The sequence below is a fragment of the Saccopteryx leptura genome, chromosome 12, assembly GCF_036850995.1.
Source record: "Saccopteryx leptura isolate mSacLep1 chromosome 12, mSacLep1_pri_phased_curated, whole genome shotgun sequence".
In the NCBI taxonomy this organism is placed as follows: Eukaryota; Metazoa; Chordata; class Mammalia; order Chiroptera; family Emballonuridae; genus Saccopteryx; species Saccopteryx leptura.
In genome coordinates, this window is record NC_089514.1 from 41,357,920 (window position 1) to 41,379,743 (window position 21,824).

A 21,824-nucleotide genomic window follows, 5' to 3' on the forward strand; every position below is an offset into this window, starting at 1 on the left:
CATTCATTATTTAACATTCCTGGAAAACAAATCATTAAACAGTTGCCCAATGATGATTATTCTTGAATATTTTTCTAATTCTTTCTCAAGGATGTTAATTTATGGTGTCAGTCAGCATACATCAAGTCGAAAGATTCATAAAATATTCTTTATTTGTTAAAGTTGGGATTTTATACTTACTATGTTAAACTTGGATTTATGGTATTTTCTCTGACACAAAATAAAGAGGTCTGAAAATTTTTTTGGATTAAACTGTTGGAACAATTAATACTCCAGCAATTTTCCTTTCTTCCCAACTTATCTAACCAGTTTAATAGCAAACCTAATGAGAAAGGAGCATGTTTTACTTAACTGAAATATTTTTATTTATTACATAGTGAGTTTTTGTGCATCTTTTAAAAGTATCTTTTCCTGTCTGACTTGTGGTGCAGTGGATAAAGTGTAGACCTGGAACACTGAGGTCGCCGGTTCAAAACCCTGGCTTCCCTGGTCAAGGCACATATGGGACTTGATGTTTCCTGCCCCCCCCCACTTCTTTAAAATTAATAAATAAAATCTTTAATAAATGTTTTAAAACATAGATATCTTTTTCTTGAAGATATCTCTTTAACATCATAATAATTCCAATAAGTAATTCTGTAGTAATTATAAGGTTTAAGAGAGCTAGAAGAGCTGTATTTACAAGGTCAGTATAGAGGGGTTTTTTTTTTGGGGGGGGGACACGAAAGAAAGAAAAATTTGAAAACTCATTATATTTATTTTAAAAAGCTGAGGAAAGCCTGAATATGTAGTGTCTCATTTGTATAATAATCTGTTCTTAAAAGTAAATCTGTTCTGTATCAAGTGATCATTATAATATAGAATATGGAAGTACATAAAATATCAATTAGTGAACTAAACCTATCTCAGTCAAATAGTTGAGCAAGTTGCTATACAGTTGATCCTGGAACAATACCAGGGTTAGGGATATCAGCCCCACCCCCTGCACTGGTAAACATTCAAGGATAACTTTGACTCCCAAAAACTTAAGTTGTCACTTGATGTCTGAGGAGGCTTGGTTCCAGGACCCCTCACGGTTGTCAAGTCCCTATATAAAATGGTGCAGATCAATGAGTACTGTTGGCCCTCTGCATCTGCTAACTCCCAACCATGGATGGAAAACAATACAGGTAGTTTTTGAAAAATATTCTTATATAAGTGGGTCCATGCAGTTTAAACCCATATTGTCCATGGTTCAATTGCAGTTTGTTTTATTGTAGAAAAGAATATATAAGGTTGACTGATGGTAAATTTTAGAAAGTATTTCTATATACATGTACATGTCTAACAGGATATAAGGATTTTTATGAAATCTATATATGATGTTAAAATTTCAGTTATGTTAGGTTGTATATATAGAAAAAAATCTTTTCTCAAAGTTTAATATTGTAGGAAGAAAACAGTGAACAACATTTAAAACAAAATTGAAATTTCATGTTAAATTTGTTAAATTTGAATTATGCTAATGATAAAGTAAAATATATGTTCTTGTTATCTGTATTAATTGATTTTCACTCTAAGATTGCAAATAAAAATTAGTTGTGGGAATTCAGTTTTTAATAAATTTTTAAAATGTGTGGTAATTGTGCCTTTCTTGTAAAGGACATTCCAGTGAAAAAGGTCTCCCTTTATATGTTTTGTAACATTAAGAAGAGAGGTAGTAACTTTTTATTGCTTGGCACTTAGAATTCTATCTTACAGGTTTTAATAGGGGCAGTAGAGGAGGAACAAGCACTGAAACTTAAAGGTCCTTGCCCTCATTATGACTCCTTAATTTAGGCTGTGGACCATTTGGGTCATTTTACATTCTATAAAAACATTTTATTCTCATGTTAAATTTAACATACAGAAAATTGGAATTACACTAAATTAAAGATCAAAGTATATTTTTGTATAAAACATGTTAATGTTAAAATTTTAGTATTATATTAAAAATAAGTTTATACTTAATATGCAGTGTGTGTAGTTTACATAATAATTGCACATATAGTCTGTTTAAATGGAACTGTGAGTACAGAGTAGAAATTGGCAGTCTCTAAAATAAAAAATTTCATATATTATCTTTTTTTTAACCAGTAGTTGACAATGACTCCAAACCTTTGGGTAATTGCAATTTTACTAGTAGTTTCCATTTGGTTATAGTAGTGATGGTGAAACTTGAATTTTTGCTCTTCTGACTTGACTTAGCTTTCTTCAGTTTTCTAGATCACATTTGTGTGGCATACAGTATAAACATGTAGTAAACTGCTCATTTGTGGTCTTCTTTTCACTAGGACCAACTTAGAAAGCCTAACTTATTTCTAGTTTATATTAATATTTTATATATATCATTGTTGATTTTGTGTGTGTGTATAAATATTTTAAGTCCAGATTTTAATGCTTACTTTGCTGTGGTTTTAGGGTTCAGCTCCAGAGATTGATCCTTCATTTGATGGTTCAAATTTGGGATGGGAAACAAAAATCAAAGCATGGATGGATCGATATGAGGAGGCAAATAATAACCAGTATAGCGAAGGTGTTCAGAGGGAGGCTCAGAGAATAGCTCTGAGATTAGGCAGCGGAAATGACAAAAAAGAGATAAATAAATCAAATTTGAATACCAACAATTTGCTCTTCAAACCTCCTGTAGAGGTAAATATATCATTTGCCAAACTGTCAATCTTAACTAGTTAGACTAAAAGCATTCAGGTTTAATCAATCTAACATTTCTCTGATTTTAGAGCCATTTACAAAAAAATAAGAAAATTCTGAAATCTGTGAAAGATTTGCCTCCTGATGCACTTATCATTGAATATAGAGGGAAATTTATGCTAAGAGAACAATTTGAAGCAAATGGATATTTCTTTAAGAGGTATATTCATTTATTGTTCCATATTAGTTTCTTATTGTTATATATTGAATTTTTGGCTGTCAAACTGCTGTGTTTATATGTATCTTGTTTTCCTGAGTGGTCATTATAGCATTTTAAATTGTAGTGTAGTTTGAACAGTGACTAATCATAACTTTTGAACTAAAACATAACAAAAAAATGCAGATTTATTTCTCACTCTCTTACCTGTTTTTATCTTGCTGACACTAAAACAATCTACCTTAAAGATAAACTGCAGCAATATAGGTAGGTGTTCATTAAAAGCTCAATTTCCTGAGATTAGAAGGAATCCTTTCCATCCAGGCAGGACCTTTCCTAATTCCTTGTGAGAACCTGAAAAGACCATTGATGACTGTTACAGGCAAAACTGCTTTCTCTCTACTAAATGATATTAATTGGTCTTAGATTATTGTCACCATTTTCAACTCCCATTCTCTGGGTTGTAATGGCTTTGGAGAGCTCTGCTATGGTTTGTGATTTTGGGGGGAAATTGATGTGATCCTTTCAGAGCCATTGCTTTCCTGACGTCTAGAAGTATGTTTGCATCTCTAGGGAGATAACATTTCCAGTCTATCTACTATAATTATTAAAAATATTTCTTGTTGTTTTTAAGTTGAGTTTTTACTTAAGATACAAAAGATACATGAGAATCCTTCTCTTTTATATAGCAGATTTGGTTGAAACAGTGCTATACATCAAACACTTAAATGTACTATTATGTAGGAACTTTAAAGGCATACTATTATGAGTCCTTTTATAAAGGCAATAGTTGCTTCCTTTTTATATTTTTTTGTAAATTTAAATCTCTACTTCCAATTAATTATCTTTTATTTATGTAAGGTTATAGGAACAGGTAAAAATCTTATTAGCATGAACCAGCCTAGCGGTTAAGAATAGGTTCTGGTATCAGACTGCTTTATATTCAATTCTTGGCTTCACTACTGAATGCTGTAAGTCTTTTATAATTAATGCTGTAAGTCTTTTAGAAGTTATTTAAACTCAAAAGGTTAATAGTTTATAATGTATTTCTTTTTCTGTAGACCATACCCTTTTGTTTTATTTTATTCTAAATTTCATGGGCTAGAAATGTGTGTTGATGCCAGGACTTTTGGGAATGAAGCTCGGTTCATCAGGCGTTCCTGTACACCCAATGCAGAGGTAAGCTTATAGAAATATTTTGGGAGATAGGGGTTGGAGGTTTGTGGAATCTGAGTATTAACCACTTAAGTCTAGTAGCCTAAAACACTTTTTAACTGTTGATACATTTTATACTCCAGCATCTTTCCATTGTGAAAATTTAGTTGATGTTGGTGTTGGTCTTAAAGATTGCTTTTCACATTGAAGAAATTGTTATTTTCCTTGTAAGAGGAAATAGACTTATGTTTGTTCTGGAAGCTCTATATGTATGGCTCAATATATGTTTTGATTTGATTTTAAGGTAGATGACAAATCTGAAAGCTAAAATAGATTTTAAATGTGCTTCAGTAAAATTGTGTTTTAATGTGGAGTGTAATATTTCTGGTTTTGTTTTGTTTTTTTACATGGAAAAAGTAAACATTTTGATTTTATAGTTAAGAATGTTGGTTTTGCCTGACCTGTGGTGGTGCACTGGATAGGGCATTGACCTGGAACGTTGTGGTTGCTGGTTCAAGACCCCAGGCTTGCGTAGTCAAGGCACATATGAGAATCAACTGCAAGTTGATGCTTCCCGCCCCTTCCGCCCTCCTGCCTTTCTGTCTCTCTCTCTCGTCTATTTCTCTCTCAACCCTCTCTCTAAAAAAATTTAATAAATAAATTCTTTTACAAAACTGTTGGTTTTGAAGCCAGACTTACTCGATTCATGTCTCTTCTTTTGACTAACTAGATTTATATTATAACCTTGTTTGTGCATCAGTTTTATCTGTAAAAAGACGTACTGGAATCTAAAGAAATTATCATGTAAACTACCTACAACAGTGTCTGTCATAGAAAAGCATAGTGTTAACTGTACCAATAATGCATTTCATCAAATTAAAGATTCCATCACTTTCAAGACTCCCAAATTCAGAGATGATAAAAGATGAAAAAATGTGCATTGAAGAATTGATAAAATACAGTATTTCCTTTCCTTTCCTTTTTTTTTTTTTGAGAGAGAGAGGGGGAGAGAGGAGAAAGAGAAGCAGCAACTTATAGTTGTGTCACTTTAGTTGTTCATTGATTGCTTCTCATATGTGCCTTGACTGGGGGACTCAAGCTGAGCCAGTGACCTCTTCCTCAAGCCAGCAACCTTGGGATAATGTTGATGATCCCATGCTCAAGCTGGTGACCTCGGGGTTTCAAACCTGGGACCTCAGTGTCCCAGGTCAGTGGCTCTATTGACTGTGCCACCACCAGTCAGACCAATATTTTCTTTTTTCTGGGTGAGAAGAGGGGAGATAAGCAGAATTCTGCATGCGCCGTGACTGGGATCCACACAGTAACCCTATCTGGGGCTGATGCTTGAGTACCAAACTATTGTTAGCACCTGAGGCTGATGTGCTCCAGTTGAGCTATCCTCAGAGCCCAGGACCACATGCAAATCAATCGAGCCACTGGCTATGGGAGGAAAAGAGGGAGAAAAGGGGGAGGTAAAACAGAGGTAGAAGCAGAGGATCACTTCTGTGTACCCTGACCGGGGATTGAACCTAGGATGTCCATACATGGGGCCAATGCTCTATCCACTGAGCCACCAGCCAAGGCTCAACATTTTCTTTTTAAATACCACATGATGGACTGTAGCTTGCATCAAGCTTGCATTAATGTACCTTCTTTCCCAGTTGGTAACCACTGATATATAGTTACAAGTCTTATAATTAATGCCATATTTTCCAAGTTGTATTTGTGAATTACTTTGAAAAGAACAATTTGCGATTGCAAGATGAGATGCTTCTAAAGATAGAAAGCACAATCTATAGAAATATAAAATTATTCTTTTAACAGGTGAGGCATGAAATTGAAGATGGAACCATACATCTTTACATTTATTCTATACAAAGTATTCCAAAGGGAACTGAAATTACTATTGCTTTTGATTTTGACTATGGGAATTGGTAAGTTCAAATCTGTAAATATATCTGTTTTTTCAAAATAGTTCCTTAATGTCCTCAAAAAAATTTAAGTATTGTCCTTTTTATAACTTTTTATTTTTATTTATCACGAGGCAAATAAAAGTACTCAAAAACAAGCATTTTAGTATCAGCTTTCATTACAGCAATGCTTAGTTCTTTTCCAAACTTTCCTTAATTACTATTGTAATGCAAATGCTAATAGTAATTATGATTTAGTAATCCTGATTCAACCATACAACCCTGACCTTGTTTTTTTTATGTGTAATTCTTTTATAATTCTGTAAAATGTAACAAAATAACTTTCCCCTTTTTAAAACTTGTTTATGTGAGAATTTTTCCCTTTTATTTTTTATTTAAGTATAATTGGTATACAGTATTATATTAGATATATTAAGTTCAGGTGTTTGATATAGTGATTCAGCATTTTTATGCCTTATAGCATGGCAATCCTACTAATTCTAATATCTGTTATCATGCAAACATCAGAGTATTATTGGCAATATTCCATGCTTTTTTCACCCATACCTTTACCCTCTTTCCATCTGAGAACCATCCCTTTGGTCTCTGTTTCTGATTCTGTTTTTGCTTTGTTTGTTCATTTGTTTTGTTTTTGAGATTCCACATATAAGTGAAACCACAGTCTGTCTGACATTTCACTTAGTGTAATATTCTCTGGATCCATCTATGTTGTTGCAAATGCCAAAATTTCATTCTTTTTTATTAGTGGGGATAGTTTGTTGTATGTGTGTATGTGTGTTCATCTACTGATGGGCAACTAGGTTGTTTCCATATCTTGGCTATTGTCACTAATGCTGCAGTGAACTTTGGGATGCATATATCTTTTCAAATTAATGGTTTTTATTTTCTTTTGATAAATACTCAGAATCTGTTTATTTATGGTTGTATGTTAGATCTATTTTCAGTTTTTTGAGGGATTTCCATACTGGTTTACATAGTTGCACCAATCTGCAGCCCCACCAACAGGTGCTTACCAACATATTACTTGTTGACTCTTTGGTAGTAGCTATTCTGACTGGTATGAGGTGGGATCTTATTGTGTGTTTATTTTTATTATTTTTAGTGTGTGTGTGTAGGGGAGTGGGAAACAGATAGGAAGGGAGAGATGTGAAGCATCAATTCATAGTGTGGCACTCTTAGTTGTTCATTGATTGCTTCTCATACGTGCCTTGATGTGTGTGTGGGGGTGTGCCTCAAGCCAGGCCAATGACTCCTTGCTCAAGCCAGCGACCATGGGATTAGGTCAATGATCCCATGCTCAAGCCAGCAATCTCAGGGTTTCAAACCTGGGACCTCAGTGTCCCAGGTCAGTGCCCTATGTACTGCATCACCACTGGTCAGGCATTTAGTCCTTACATTTAAGTCTTTAATCCATTTTGAGTTTATTTTGGTATATGGTGTAAGAGAGTGTACCCTGCCTGACCTGTGGTGGCACAGTGGATGAAGCATCAACCTGGACTGCTGAGGTCGCCAGTTCGAAACCCTGGGCTTGCCTGGTCAAGGCACTTATGGGAGTTGAAGCTTCCTGCCCCTCCCCATCCCCCGTTTTCTCTCCCTCTCCCTCTCTCTTTTCTCTAAATCTTAAAAAAGAGTGGACCAGTTTTTTTTTCACATGTATCTATCTGTTCAGTTTTTCCAACACTGCTTGTTGAAGAGATTGTCATTTCTCTATTTTATATTCTTGTTTCCTTTGTCCCTAAATAGTATCTAGAATTTTGTATATGTTAAAATTATATGTAAATTATAATCTTTATGATTTTGCATTCATGTTTTCTCATTCATTACTTCTGTGATATTCAGTTCTGTTGTAATGTGCAGCTCTAGTTCATTTCTTTTCACTGTTGATGTTATTTATCCATTCCACTATTGGTGGACCTTTAGATTTACAAAAATGTGTCCTATGGCTTTATGAACCTGTCTGAATGTATACATGTTCTCTCCAGAATAGGGGTTGTAGACTTTGTACTGCTTCAGTTTATATTAAACATAGGTGATTGATCAGTTTATGCTATTCCCAGTTTTACTTCCTTGCTCCACTTTACTGTACTTTAAAAATTGATGTTAATCTCTATGAAATAACATGCTTTTATATTTTTAATTACATTATTCTTAATTATTTTATGGACCCAAGGATCTTTTAATATATTTGTGATTTTGGCTTTCCTGTCTTATGAATTGTATAATCATCTGTTTATTTTTTTCTGTTAGGTAGTCTTTTAAGTTTTTGGGGGGGCATTATAAACATTTCAGTTTATTTCTTCCCATTATATATTTTATTTTTAAAATTTTGTGTGGTAGCCTAGTTAATTGCAGAGGTTTTAATGTTCACTTTTATTTCTATCATTGAAAACTATCTTCTTTCAGTATGCATCTCTATTTGATTGTTGGAGGTAGATTTATCATGATACTTTAAGTGTTTCCTTTTTGGCCCTTTCTTTCCTTCATGATTAAAATTTTAGCAAAATGGCTCTTTGCTCATTGACTTAAGAGACTGTATCCCATAGTGGTTAAGAACACATGCTTTTTAGCCCTGGCCGGCTGGCGCAGTAGGTAAAGCAACAGCGTGGCGTATGGACATTCTGGGTTTGATTCCTGGTCAGGGCACACAGAAGAATCAACCATCTGCTTCTCTCGTCCTCCTTTTCCCTCTGTTCTCCCTCTTTTCCCTCCCGCAGCCAGTGGCTCAATTGCTTTAAGCACCAGCTCCGGGCGCTGAGGATAACTCATCAGAGCTTCAGTCTCAGGTTGATTCTAGCATTGACCCCAGGTGGGGGTTGCCAGGTGGATTCCAGTTGGGGCACATGTGGGAATCTATCTCCCATCCTCTTAAAAAAAAAAAAAAAGAGTACAAGCTTTTTTTTTCTTTCTTTAAATTATTTATTTATTCATTTTTTAGAGAGGAGAGGGAGGGACAGAGGGAGAGAGAGAGAGGAGAGACAGAGAGAGAGAAGGGGGGAGGAGCTGGAAGCATCAACTCCCATATGTGCCTTGACCAGGCAAGCCCAGGGTTTCAAACCGGTGGCCTCAGCATTTCCAGGTTGACGCTTTATCCACTGCACCACCACAGGTCAGGCTTTTTTTTTTCTTTTGACAGTCAGAGTGAGGAACAGATAGGGAAGCATCAGTTCTCTGTTGTCGCACCTTAGTTGTTCATTGATTGCTTTTTCATATGTGACTTCACTGGGGGCCTACAGCAGAGCAAGTGACCCCTTGCTCAAGCCAGCGACCATGGGGTCATGTTTATGATCCCATGCTCAAGCCAGCGACCTTGGGGTTTCGAACCTGGGTCCTCTGCATCCCAGTCTGACGCTCTTTCCACTGTGCCACTACCTGGTCAGGCAAGAATACAAGCTTTTTATGTCTGGTTTCCAATTTTAGCTTGGGTAACTTGCTATGTAACCTTGGACCAGTTTCTTCATCTGTGTGCCTTAGTACCTCTTATATACTATGAGAATAATAATGCTCACCTGTCAGGGATTTTTTTGAAGATTCAATGAGTTAATGTGTTTAAAACACTTCTGTACAGTATGAGTGCTTAATACACATTAGCTGTTGCCATCATTATTTTCAGTTCTGTCAGCCTGAAATCTAAGAAGACACCTAGAAAGAGTTTCAAGCTAGTTTCTATCAATATCTGATTTAAGGAGGTGGGAAGTAGAACATTAATGTTTGAATTCTTTCTGATTCAAAGAAATAGGTAGTTTGACAGTTTGAACTGTATCTTTCTACCAATGTTATAAGTGGATGAGTAGTAGTATTAGAAACCAGAAAAAGTAAATTATTTTTATTGTGAATAAACATTAAATTATATACTTAAAACATGCAAAGTAGAAGGTTTTATTTAATGCAGGTTTGGGAATTTAGCCTGTATCCTAGAGATGAACTAAATCTTGGTGGTAGAGAAAGAAAAGATCATAGAATTAAGAAATATTAAAAGATAAAAAGTGTGGCCTTTAGCCCTGTGTGGCTCAGTTGGTTAGAGCGTCATCCCAATAGACCAAGGTTGCAGATTCAATTATCAGTCAGGGCGCATATAAGAATCAACCAATGAATTCATGAGTGGGTGGAACAAAACATCGATGTTTCTCTTTCTCTCTCTCTCAAGTCAATAAATAAAAATTAAAAAAATAACCTGACCAGGCAGTGGCGCAGTGGATAGAGCATTGGCCTGGGACACTGAGGATGCAGGTTCAGAACCCTGAGGTTGCTGGCTTGAGCATGGGCTCACCAGCTTGAGCGTGGGGTCATAGGCATGACTCCATGGTTGCTGCCTTGAGCCCAAAAGTCACTGGCTTGAAGCCCAAGATCGCTGGCTTGAGCAAGGGGTCACTGGCTCAGCTGGAGTCCGATTCTCTCATATATGTCATCAGGGCATATATGAGAAAGCAATCAATGAACAACTAAGGTGCCACAACTATGAATTGATGCTTTTCATCTCTCTCCCTTCCTTATTTGATAGAGGGAATACTTTTAAGCAGGGCAAAGGAAGCATTACCTGAAATTTTTCCAAGGTAGCTTTTTAAAGAAACCTGGTTACTGAAACAATTTTTAAAGTATAAGAGAAACTAGTTAAGGTTTGGCATGTATCATAGCTAGCATTTTTTTTTCAAGTTAGGTGAAATTTCTGGTCAGTATTTTGTCATTTGTATATATACTTTATAACATTCTGGGACCTTTTAAGTAAATAAGATTTTTGCCTTAATGTGAGCCAAAGTATCATTTTCCCTAAAAAGATTCGGTTTTAACTTACTGGATTTTTTTTCTTTTCTGTAAACCATTATTAGTTATCCTTATGATTGAAGGCCCAGAAATAAACTTTTATTAAATTGTTTTTGAAAATAAACAAGAAAATAAAATTTTTTTGTCATAGTTACCAGTAATGCAAATTAGTTAAAAGTAAGGATTGCTTATAATTAGTAATACTATGCAATTTTTTGGAGCTGCAGCTTAAGATGAACTAGAAAATTTTACATGTTTTTGGTTTTGAATAAATTTTTAACTGGTTATCTTTCCAGTAAGTACAAGGTGGACTGCGCATGCCTCAGAGAAAATCCAGAGTGCCCTGTTCTAAAACGTAGTTCTGAATCCATGGAAAACATCAACAGTGGTTATGAGACCAGAAGGAAAAAAGGAAAAAAAGAAAAGGATGTTTCAAAAGAAAAAGATACACAAAATCAGAATATTACTTTGGATTGTGAAGGAACAACCAATAAAATGAAGAGCCCAGAAACTAAACAGAGAAAGCTTTCTCCACTGAGACTATCAGTATCAAATAATCAGGTACTGAATTACTCACTGAATCTTAATGAAAGCAGTTTAACAAAGAAAAATAATTTGTCAGATTTTAACCTTTTTTTGTTTTATATAAAATGGTTTAAATTTTTAAAGTTAAGTCCGTTCTGTTAATGAACTACTTATATAGTTTCTGCTAGAATTTGTACAGCATTTGTTATACTACTAAGAAACTCCTTGTGGCCCTGGCTAGTTGTTTCAGTCAATAGAGCATCGCCCTGGTGTGTGGAAGTCCTGGGTTTGTTCCCCAGTCAGGGCACACAGGAGAAGTGACCATTTGCTTCTCTCCCCTCCTTCTGCTTCTCTCTCTCTTCCCCTCTCGCAGCCAGTGGCTTGATGATGGTTTGACTGTTGGCCTCAGGCGCTGAGGATAGCTTGGTTGATTCGAGTATCAGCCCCTGATGGGGGTTCCAAGTGGATCCCAGTCGGGGTGCGTGCAGGGGTCTTTCTATCACCCCTCCTCTCGCTTAAGAAAAATCTTTGCAGAATGGAATATAAGATTTTTTGGGGCTGAGTAATTAAAAAAAATTCTTCAGGTTGCATTGTTCTTATATTCATTGTAATTGTTCTTATTTAGTCTTAAACCATAAAACTTCCTTTCCTTTAATATTTAGAACATTCTTAAATCAGTTATATACGGTGACAAAGTGTCTTTTTTTTTTTTTTTTTTTACAGAGAGAGGGATAGACAGGAACGGAGAGAGATGAGAAGCATCAATCATCAGTTTTTCATTGCGACACCTTAGTTGTTCATTGATTGCTTTCTCATATGTGCCTTGACTGTGGGCCTTCAGCAGACCGAGTAACCCCTTGCTCAAGCCAGTGACCTTGGGTTCAAGCTGGTCAGCTTTGCTCAAACCAGATGAGCCTGTGCTCAAGCTGGTGACCTTGGGGTCTCTAACCTGGGTCCTCCGCATCCCAGTCCAACGCTCTATCCACTACACCACCGCCTGGTCAGGCCAGATAAGGTTTTTGAGAGGCCCTGGCTGGGTGGCTTAGTGGCTTAGTGGCTTAGTGGATAAGTGGATAAAGCATTGTCCCAGGACACTGAGGTCATTGGTTTGGCCCCTGGACAAGTTCCTGGTCAGGATACATTTGAGAAGCAATCAATGAGTGCACAACTAAGTGGAACAAGTTGATCCTTCTCTCTTTCTCCCCCCTTCCTCTCTCTTCCTCCTTCCCTCTTTCTCTCCCTCCCTCCCTTCCTCCCTCCACCAATAGAAAAAAATTAAAAGAAAAAAATATTTTTAAGAGAAAATTTTCTTAAAAACACAAGATTGTTTTGGGGAAAGGATTTGGCCCTTCAAGGAAATACTTTGTTGTATGTCCCCTAAACAATTGAAAGTTAGGAGGGATCATTTAAATGTAAAAATTAATGGTTTAGTCATCTCAGTACCCTATCTTCTAGGAATAATTTTTCTTAAGTATTGAGCACTTGGTATTTGTAGGCACTGGGTTTTGTGAAATAATTTGCTTTGGGGGAAGAAGAAAAGCAGAAGGCTATCCTACCATATTTGACCTTGTGGGCTCTATTGATAAGAACATTATTAACTAGAACTTTAGGTGAGAGGAGGAGAGATAGTGAGATTCCAACATGCACTCTGAGTGGGATCCAACTGGCAACCCCATCTAGGGACAATGATCAAGTCACAAGCTATTTTTAGCACCTGAGGCTGATACACTCAGACCAACCGAGCCATTCTCAGCGTCTGGGGCGCCCATACTCGAACTAATTGAACCACTGGCTGTTGGAGGGGAAAAGGGAGAGGAGGAGGAGGAGGAGAGAAGCAGATGGTTACTTCTCCTGTGTGCCCTGACCAAGAATTGAACCCAGGACGTCCATACACCAGGCCGACGCTCTATCCACTGAGCCACCAGCCAGGGCAACTAGAACTCTAAAAAGTAAAAATTGATTTTGAGAAGTTTCTTGAATTAGGAAACCAGTTTTAAATTTTTAAAATGGATTTGAGTAGGCTTGTAATTTTTATGTAGAATTAGTTGTGGTTGAACATTTAAAATAGTTCAGTGCCTCTAATTGTATGTGGAGTGGGTAGTTTCCATAAAGCAATCATTTCTATCTTTCAGGAACCAGATTTTATTGATGATATAGAAGAAAAAACTCCCATTAGCAATGAAGTAGAAATGGAATCAGAGGAGCAGATTGCAGAAAGGAAAAGGAAGATGGTAAGTTGGGAAGCTAGTAGCCACTTCATGCTGTCACTTGGCTTAGTGACATTTCCTTTCATACTGTTCTTTGTTCAAAGTTGGCAAACAGTCATGTGCCACTGAGCATTTGTTTGGCTTTGTCATTACCATTCAAGTTACTTTGACTAATTTTTTATTTTTACTGTATGTTCAATAGACATTTTAGAATGCACGACATTTAAGAAACTTTTTTAACATTTATGAAGTTGAGAACTATTAATAAATTGTAATGCCAGAATTATTGTTGCAAAATATCTTTCATTAGCTAAATGTATCCTTTCTCTTCATAATTTAATGTAAAATAAAAATGGAATCATAAAGTTTATAGCACCAAATAAATGACATAAAAAAATTCCACTGTTTGGTAGCTATTTATCTCATACTATCATAAAATCAGGTTTTCATTAAAATAAGTTTAATATTTATATTCCTTATATTATATTTGCAAATATTTGTATAAAAACTAGGACAAGATATTTTCTTACTATCCATGTTAATTAGCCACCGATAAAACAGTGTTTAGGCTAGTTAAATGTTATTATGTAGTTTGCCCTGAGATTTGAAAATGACTTTACACAATAATCTTAGTATGGATTTTCTGCAGTCCCTTCTATTTTACATGCTCCCTACTGCCCATTTTAGTGATTTCCATGGAAACTCAGGTCAGATTAGGGGTAGTTAGGGGTAGGATCTCTAGAATTGGGTTATTGTAGGCCTACTTAATGTAAATCTGTTTTATTGTCTTGATCTTTTCTCTAGTAATGAGTCATTGTTGATATTCAAAATTGTGAAAGCAATGCAGAATTGTTTCATAGTCTCAGAATTTCATGTAGAGGTGGGAGAAAAGAAAAATATAGGAGAAAATATTGGAGGTTATTAAAAAAAAAAGTTCTTCCTCTATCTAAAGCAGGGGTCGGGAACCTTTTTGGCTAAGAGAGCCATGAACGCCACATATTTTAAAATGTAATTCCATGAGAGCCGTACAACGACCTGTGTACCTTACGCATTATCCAATAAAAATTTGGTGTTGTCCCGGAGGACAGCTGTGATTGGCTCCAGCCACCCGCGACCATGAACATGAGCAGTAGGAAATGAATGGATTGTAATACATGAGAATGTTTTATATTTTTAACATTATTATTTTTATTAAAGATCTGTCTATGAGCCAGGTGCAGCCATCAAAAGAGCCACATCTGGCTCGCAAGCCATAGGTTTCCGACCCCTGATCTAAAGGAACTATATAGAACCTTTTGCTAGATTCAGTTACATCTAAATTACCTGTAGCTGTCCAAATTACCCTTTCTTGACTAGATTTTTTTATTGGACTGTTCATTCCAAAATTGTCACTGCCTTTGTTTGTACTAATTCTGCAGGAACTTCTAATGTATCAATTTAGGTTATTACTGGTTTCTGTATGAGGCATGTGTCTGGTAGGAGGAACTTTTTTTTCTCAGTTGTTTATAACAACTGCTTAAAAAAAAAAATTATATATATATATATATATATATATATATATATATATATATATATATATGAAATTAAAAAGAAAAGAACCCTGGAAGTTTGTTCTTGCTCATACAGTAATTTTATTCAGACTGCATACTGTGTTTGAAAGTTTATATGATTGTGGCACTACTTTAAAAATATATCCTTTCATCAGTGCTGAGAAAGGCAGTGGCACTTAGAACATCCATTTTCAGATCCCAGAAGAAAATAGAGATGTTGCTGATGTTGAACATGGCGAAACTTTGGATAGACAACAAAAAAGGCTTTCTTGGGAGTCCATTTTTTTTTGGTCCTGATTTTGCCTATTAGCATGCTATATTAATATAGAATACTTCATTTTTATACCCATCTTAGCATATTCATTTTATTATGTCAATGAAGTGGCTGTGTGCTGCTGAATGTTTTTCATAGGAATGAAATGTGAAAAACTTGAAAAAGCGTGTTTAGAATTTGGAATTTTAAGGGTTTAGGAAATATTTCAAAATCTTTGCCTTAATGACTTGTAAGCCTTCAGAGTTAATTGCAGTGTTATTTCTAATTTGTACATTTGCTTTGATGTTTTAATTATAGAATTTTTAGATACACTCAAATAAGAATGCAAAAGTATGCATCCTGTGATTCTTAAGCAATGGTTGTTTCCCTGCCAAAATATTAGTATTTGTGAAGACCAAGATAGTTGGTTTTGAAGTTTAAATACTAATCAGCATTTATTTTTTAGACTTTTATATTGGTTAGGTTAACATCAGTAGTTGGGAAGAGAAGCTCAACACCTGAGAAATATGTATATGTCAAACTGATTTAAATTTTCTCTTGTGACAATAAAGACTTTATCCTAATGGGTATAATAGGAAATACTAGTTCTCATGTGTGTTCACTAAATTGGGATAGCAGAGGAGTCAGTCATATTCTCCCAGATAAATACCACTTGGTGTTCAAATTCAAATATAATAAAGCCCATCCTTGTAGTGTAGCTTGGACCATATTAATTGAATTGACCATTTTTACCTACACAAATGGCAGTTTCATATACAGCCTGATATTTAGCATTTTGCTCAGTATTTTCATTATTGGCTTGATCTCCTTGGTGATAATGGAAGGTAATGTCTGTGCCTTCAGAGTTACTTACAAAAACAATATTCTGCAGCAAGAAGTGTGGTAAAGGAGATAGAAGAAATGATAGCTTATAGCTGGGGTTTGGGGGGATCATGAACTAGGTAGTATTGATGACGAACCTCCCGAGTAGGGTTTAAAGTGCAGATTAGTTTACAGCTGAAGTTTATGACATTGAATGGATGGTTATTTCTCTAGGGGACATAGCCTGGAGGTATTTATAAATGTGAGAAATCATATTTGGCTGAGATTATAGTCTGGTATTTTGGAGGGAAGGGAAAGTATTGTACAGGGAGCTAAGGTTGATTGGTTGATGATTTCATGAAAACTATTCAAATCTCACTATGTGGGCAGGGTAGAAAGCTATTTTTTTTATTAACATTGTCCCCCTTCCTCCATTATAATTTTATCTTTTTCTTTTTCCTCTTAAAAAGTTACCTGTTTATGAAAGCAAACTTGTGGCCAAATGGTATGGAACTGAATAGATAGATGGTTTTTGGACATTTTCTTTTTAGCTAATAAGAAATACTTCTTAGGTAGTAGGTTGAAATTAACTTGGGAGATTCTGACAGTCAGTCTAGTTAAGTTATGGCAGTTGAAATATAGTAGGCTTTTTATACTTATCGGAGTCCAAAATGAGGGCACTATTGAATAGACACCCCTAGATAACACAGGTGAGATAGGGTGGAGTGGGGTGGGGTTTGGTGACCATAACCTTGTCAGAGGTAAAGAGTGTGTGCACAAGGGGATTAGATATTGGGAATTCACCTTATTTTGTTGAATTAACAAGTGACTAATTAAAAAACAAAATCTTGGAAAGATTTAAATTAAAAGGGAGGCTTGTTTCCCCTTCCCATTTAAAATTTATGAAAAGAACCTTCTTTAATATATTAAATATCTTTAATATATTCAATTAAATATATATTAAATTAAAAAAATAATTTTCCATAACCTTATGGAAAGACTATTTTGGGAATAGTTTTGGTTAATATTTGATGGCCTGTTATAGTCAGATTTCCTAAACTGGGGTCCATGGAAGGTGGTTCAGGATGATAGAAATTGCAGAAACAATAAAAGGGATATGAAAGAATAGTCAGCCAGGTATAAGATTCTTGAACTTGTCAAGCAGCTAGGATAATCTAGAATTAATTGTCTAGCACTAGGATATAAACTACATAAGGGCAAGACTTTGTAGTTTTTTCATTTTCGTAGACCTACCTCCCGATGGGGTGGGGTGGGGGTGGTTGGCTTTTATAAAAGTAGGTGATCAATAAATGAACCTACTAATGTTTTATGGCAGCCATGTGAGGAAAGATCGTCTTGGGAGTGTGAACTAAATGAAACTTCCCTATAGGCTTTCCAGAATGCAGGATTCCTCATTATTTTATCAGCCCTCATCCTTCAAATTAAAAAGTATCCCACAATTCAAATTTAGGATGTTTTGTGAAAAAGAGCTCTGTGACCCGTTGAGTTTAGTAAATGGCATACCACATCCCCAACTTTGAGATTCCCAGTATACAGATAATAAAATGACTTTGAGATTTGGACAGGTATAGGCTTAGAATGAAGCATGGTTAAAGAATATATAGGTCTTAGTAGTAGCCTTATGTAACAAGTATAATTTAAACTACACATCAAGCACAAATGTTAGGACAGTCTGCTGCTGGGTTCGATTAGGACTCCTAATTTCTCGAGTCCCCTGAAGAGTCAGCTGTAATTACTTCAAGCTATACACAAAATTGTTATTTTACAGTTAGCTCTATCTATGGGTGGTAAATTTGCATTAATTAAATAGAGACACTACGTCAGGTTATGTATCAAAGAACACATTAGATGCAGTGGTAAATATAAAAAGCCTGATGACATGAACCTTAAGGAATTTAAAAGTTGATCAGTGCGCTAATTTTTCTCATGTAAAAAATCAGATATCATACATTTCCAACATTTGTGTTTTAAGATGAAGATGGGTTAAAGCTATTAGGATATCTGTTCAGTGCTTTCAGTTAACAGTTATAGTAAATGTAGAAAAGTTATGTTTTATTTCACTTAATGCAGAGAGTCAGTGGTTGTTAATTGGAAAGAGTAAATCAGAAGCCAAGAAATTTGGATAATTACGGCAGTGCCTTTGAGTGAGTCACTTAATATACATGGGCTTAGATTTCTTAAGCAGCATAGGACTAGATTATTTTTTAAGATCCTGACCAGCTCAAAAAGATTGAGTTATCTCTAAATATTTTGCTTTGACTCTTAAGTAGTCATATTATTTATAAGGGAGTTCAATTACTAATTTTGACTTTAGTCTTTTTCTTTTTTGTATTTTTCCGAAGTTAGAAGCGTCAGACAGACTCCCGCATGCGCCTGACCAGGATACACCTGGCATGCCCACCAGGGGGCGTTGCTCTGTTGCGGCAGGAGTCATTCTAGCGCATGAGGCGGAGGCCATGGAGCCATCCTCAGCACCCAGGCCAACTTTGCTCCAGTGGAGCCTTGGCTGTGGGAGGGGAAGAGAGAGACAGAGAGGAAGGAGAGGGGAAAGGATGGAGAAGCAGATGGGCGCTTCTCCTGTGTGCCCTGACCAGGAATCAAACCTGGGACTTCCACACGCTGGGCCGACGCTCTACTGCTGAACCAACCGGCCAGGGCTGAATGAGTTTAGTCTTTGTATCAAATAATTTTATATCTGATTCTCACACTCACCATCCAAAATAAGTGAATACTGGACTATGTCAAAGAAACTTCTTTTGGCATAAATTCATATTCATTTAGAAAGTCCTGGATAATCATGATATAGAAAATAACTTCATTGGGTATGTGGCTTGTGGGAATTTTTTTTTAACCCATAAAATGAATTTTGCTAAAGTAAGTTTAAGTTTTTTCCTTGAAGAATGTACTTTCCCCAAGAGTTACACACAATAATAATTAATGATTACCTTTTCCTCTCCCCACCCGACCCCACTGAACAAGTGAAGCAATTATGACAATTATCTTTCACAGCTACTGCAGATTTTTTTTGAATGTAGGGTTTTAGAAAACCCTGGAGGTATGGAGACAGGGATTTTATAGTCATAAAATGAAAGGGGATTGGGTAAGGTGATTTTAAAAGACCAGGGATGAATTATCTGATAATTCAGCTTTAAAACTCCCACCTCCAGTAAAGTGACCATTTTTGTACCTGTGCTTTTTATTTAAGATGCAGATAGGCATCTATGAACAAGTAATTTTACCTCTTTGGACCTGTTTCCTTACCTGTAAAATAAAGAGGGTGAGGATAACATATTTTGTGAGAGTGACAAGTTTGCAGTATGGCAGTTGAACTACAGTCGCCCCTCGCCATATTGCAGTTCACTTTTCGTGGTCTCACTGTATCGCAGACTTTTAAACTGTATGTATATAATTTTGAATTGTGGATATTTCACTATATAGCGGGATTTTGCGGTATATAGGTATTTTTATGTTTTTAAATTATTTCTGTGGTAAAATAAGCATAGTAAGTGTGGGAAAGGTTTATAAGAGTGTGAGGAGGGTTTATAAAGCCTTAAAAGATATGTAAATAATAAAGGTCACTACTTCACGAATTTTTGCCTATCGCGGGGGGTTAGACAAGGGGACCACTGTACTTAGAAACTTAAAATATTCTATTCTTAGAGCAATTTTGCTGACATATACTACTTTGTTTCCTTCCTGAATATATCAAAGAAAGGAAAAATACAGGAAGAGTAAGCAGTAGGTTCCAGAGTTGTAGGTGTCCTGATGCTTGAATCTCTGCTTACGATTTCTGGAACTAAAGCCCCAATGTTGAGAAGACCATGCAGCCCCACCCTGAGTTTCTGATCTTCTCAACAATAGAGGAAACACAAATGGATCTGAGCATCACAACCGGGTATTTTGATTTGGAGAACTAGACAGTTACTGGTGTGCTTTTTGTTTCTCGCTGAAAGCTGAAGCATCTGCCAGGCCCACAGGCCAAGGCTCTGGGTCTTGGTTTTAACATTCTCTTTGGAGAGAACTGATGCTCAAAGGAACTCTTGCTGTTCCTCAGTGCCTGCCTTGAACTGTCAGTGTAAGACAAGAGCAGAAGGAAGTGGAATGCCTTATAAGCAACAGAACCCATGTAGAAGTAATAATTAACACTTCTGGAATGCCTGCCATTATCCAAGTACTGTTGAAAACTTAACGGCTATTTTCTATTTGAAATCTAATAATTCAGTGAAGTGTAAGTATTATTACATTTTCTAAGAAGCTGAAAAGTTAATTAGGGTTGTAAAGTTGCCTCTGTTCATGGAGACAGTAAATGACCACAAGTCACAATCTGAACCCAGGACTTCACCCCCAATACCTTGCTACAATATATCAGTAATATATTCACTCCTTAGGTTTATAAAAATTTAACCTTTTCAACATTAGAACTTTGGATCTTATTTTAAAAGGCTGAGTTTTGTTCTAGAGGAAATATTTTCAGTTTGATACAATATTTGAGATAAAATTTTGTTTTGCTTTACCCATAATCTTTAAGTGTTCCTTTCATGAAATATATTTGTAATGTCAGAGCTTACCACAATGTTTGGCGTTCCAAAAGATCTTGAATGAATATAAATGTTCCCCATATCTACCATCAGTAGTATATTGCTAACATATATCATAAAAATTATTTTGTAAATTTTCTGTTAACATTTTGACTTTAGAATTTTATTTCAGAGCAAATAATTTATGTCACTTAAAATTTAAATTTTATAGACAAGAGAAGAAAGGAAAATGGAAGCAATTCTGCAAGCTTTTGCTAGACTGGAAAAAAGAGAGAAAAGAAGAGAACAAGCTCTGGAAAGGATCAGCACAGCCAAAACAGAGGTCAAAACAGAATGTAAAGACGCACAGGTTGTCAGCGATGCTGAAGTTATTCAGGTACCTATCATTCAGGTCGTTATTTTTTCACCCTTAAACACTTTCCAGTAAAATATCCATACCTGATTTAATGTCTATTAGCCTTTCAATAGTATTTTTCAAATCTCATGATAATTTAGACTTGTGATACAAGAATCTAATTGTTTTATTATTGAGAGTAAGAAAAATTTTAATTATGTCAATTTAGTATGTATTGGAATTCATAAAGAAAGTGGGGGAGGTTAGCTCTGAAGTAGATTAATGCTGTTAGATCTTAGTTTCTCACTTATGTAAACTAACATTTAAAGTTTCATTCACAAGTTTTGTTCTGTTGTATTTTGACTTAGGAACAAGCAAAAGAGGAAACTGCTAATAAGCCAACCCCTGCCAAAGTGAATAGAACTAAACAGAGAAAAAGTTTTTCTCGCAGTAGGACTCATATTGGACAGCAACGCCGTAGACACAGAACTGTCAGCATGTGTTCGGATATCCAGCCATCTTCTCCTGATATAGAAGTTACTTCACAACAAAATGATATTGAAAATACTGTACTTGCAATAGAACCAGAAACTGAAAGTGCACTAACAGAAATAATTACTGAATCAGAAGTTCCAGCACTTAATAAATGTCCTATGAAGTACCCCAAAACAAAGAAGGTATGACTCTAGCAACTGTTTTGTTAAATATACTTGTTTTTAAAATTCAGTCTGAGGCCCTGGCTGGTTAGCTCTGTTGGATTAGTGTTGTTCTGAAACAAAGGTTGTAGGTTCAATCCCTGGTCAGGGCACATACAGGGGAAGCGGCTAGTAGTGCATAATTAAG

The 21,824-nt window shown here is 35.7% G+C and overlaps 1 protein-coding gene across 5 annotated transcripts in view; it reads left to right on the forward strand.

The window, feature by feature from the left end:
• KMT2E (lysine methyltransferase 2E (inactive)) overlaps positions 1-21,824 on the forward strand; it is a 104,729-nt gene that overhangs the window by 72,429 nt on the left and 10,476 nt on the right. For all 5 annotated transcript variants that reach the window (XM_066354327.1, XM_066354326.1, XM_066354329.1 and 2 more), the window contains 8 exons: positions 2,440-2,670; positions 2,760-2,890; positions 3,949-4,066; positions 5,867-5,976; positions 11,028-11,292; positions 13,389-13,487; positions 20,859-21,023; positions 21,350-21,658. In XM_066354327.1, the coding sequence (XP_066210424.1) occupies positions 2,440-2,670; positions 2,760-2,890; positions 3,949-4,066; positions 5,867-5,976; positions 11,028-11,292; positions 13,389-13,487; positions 20,859-21,023; positions 21,350-21,658 (1,428 nt within the window). The remainder of the gene's footprint in view (positions 1-2,439; positions 2,671-2,759; positions 2,891-3,948; positions 4,067-5,866; positions 5,977-11,027; positions 11,293-13,388; positions 13,488-20,858; positions 21,024-21,349; positions 21,659-21,824) is intronic.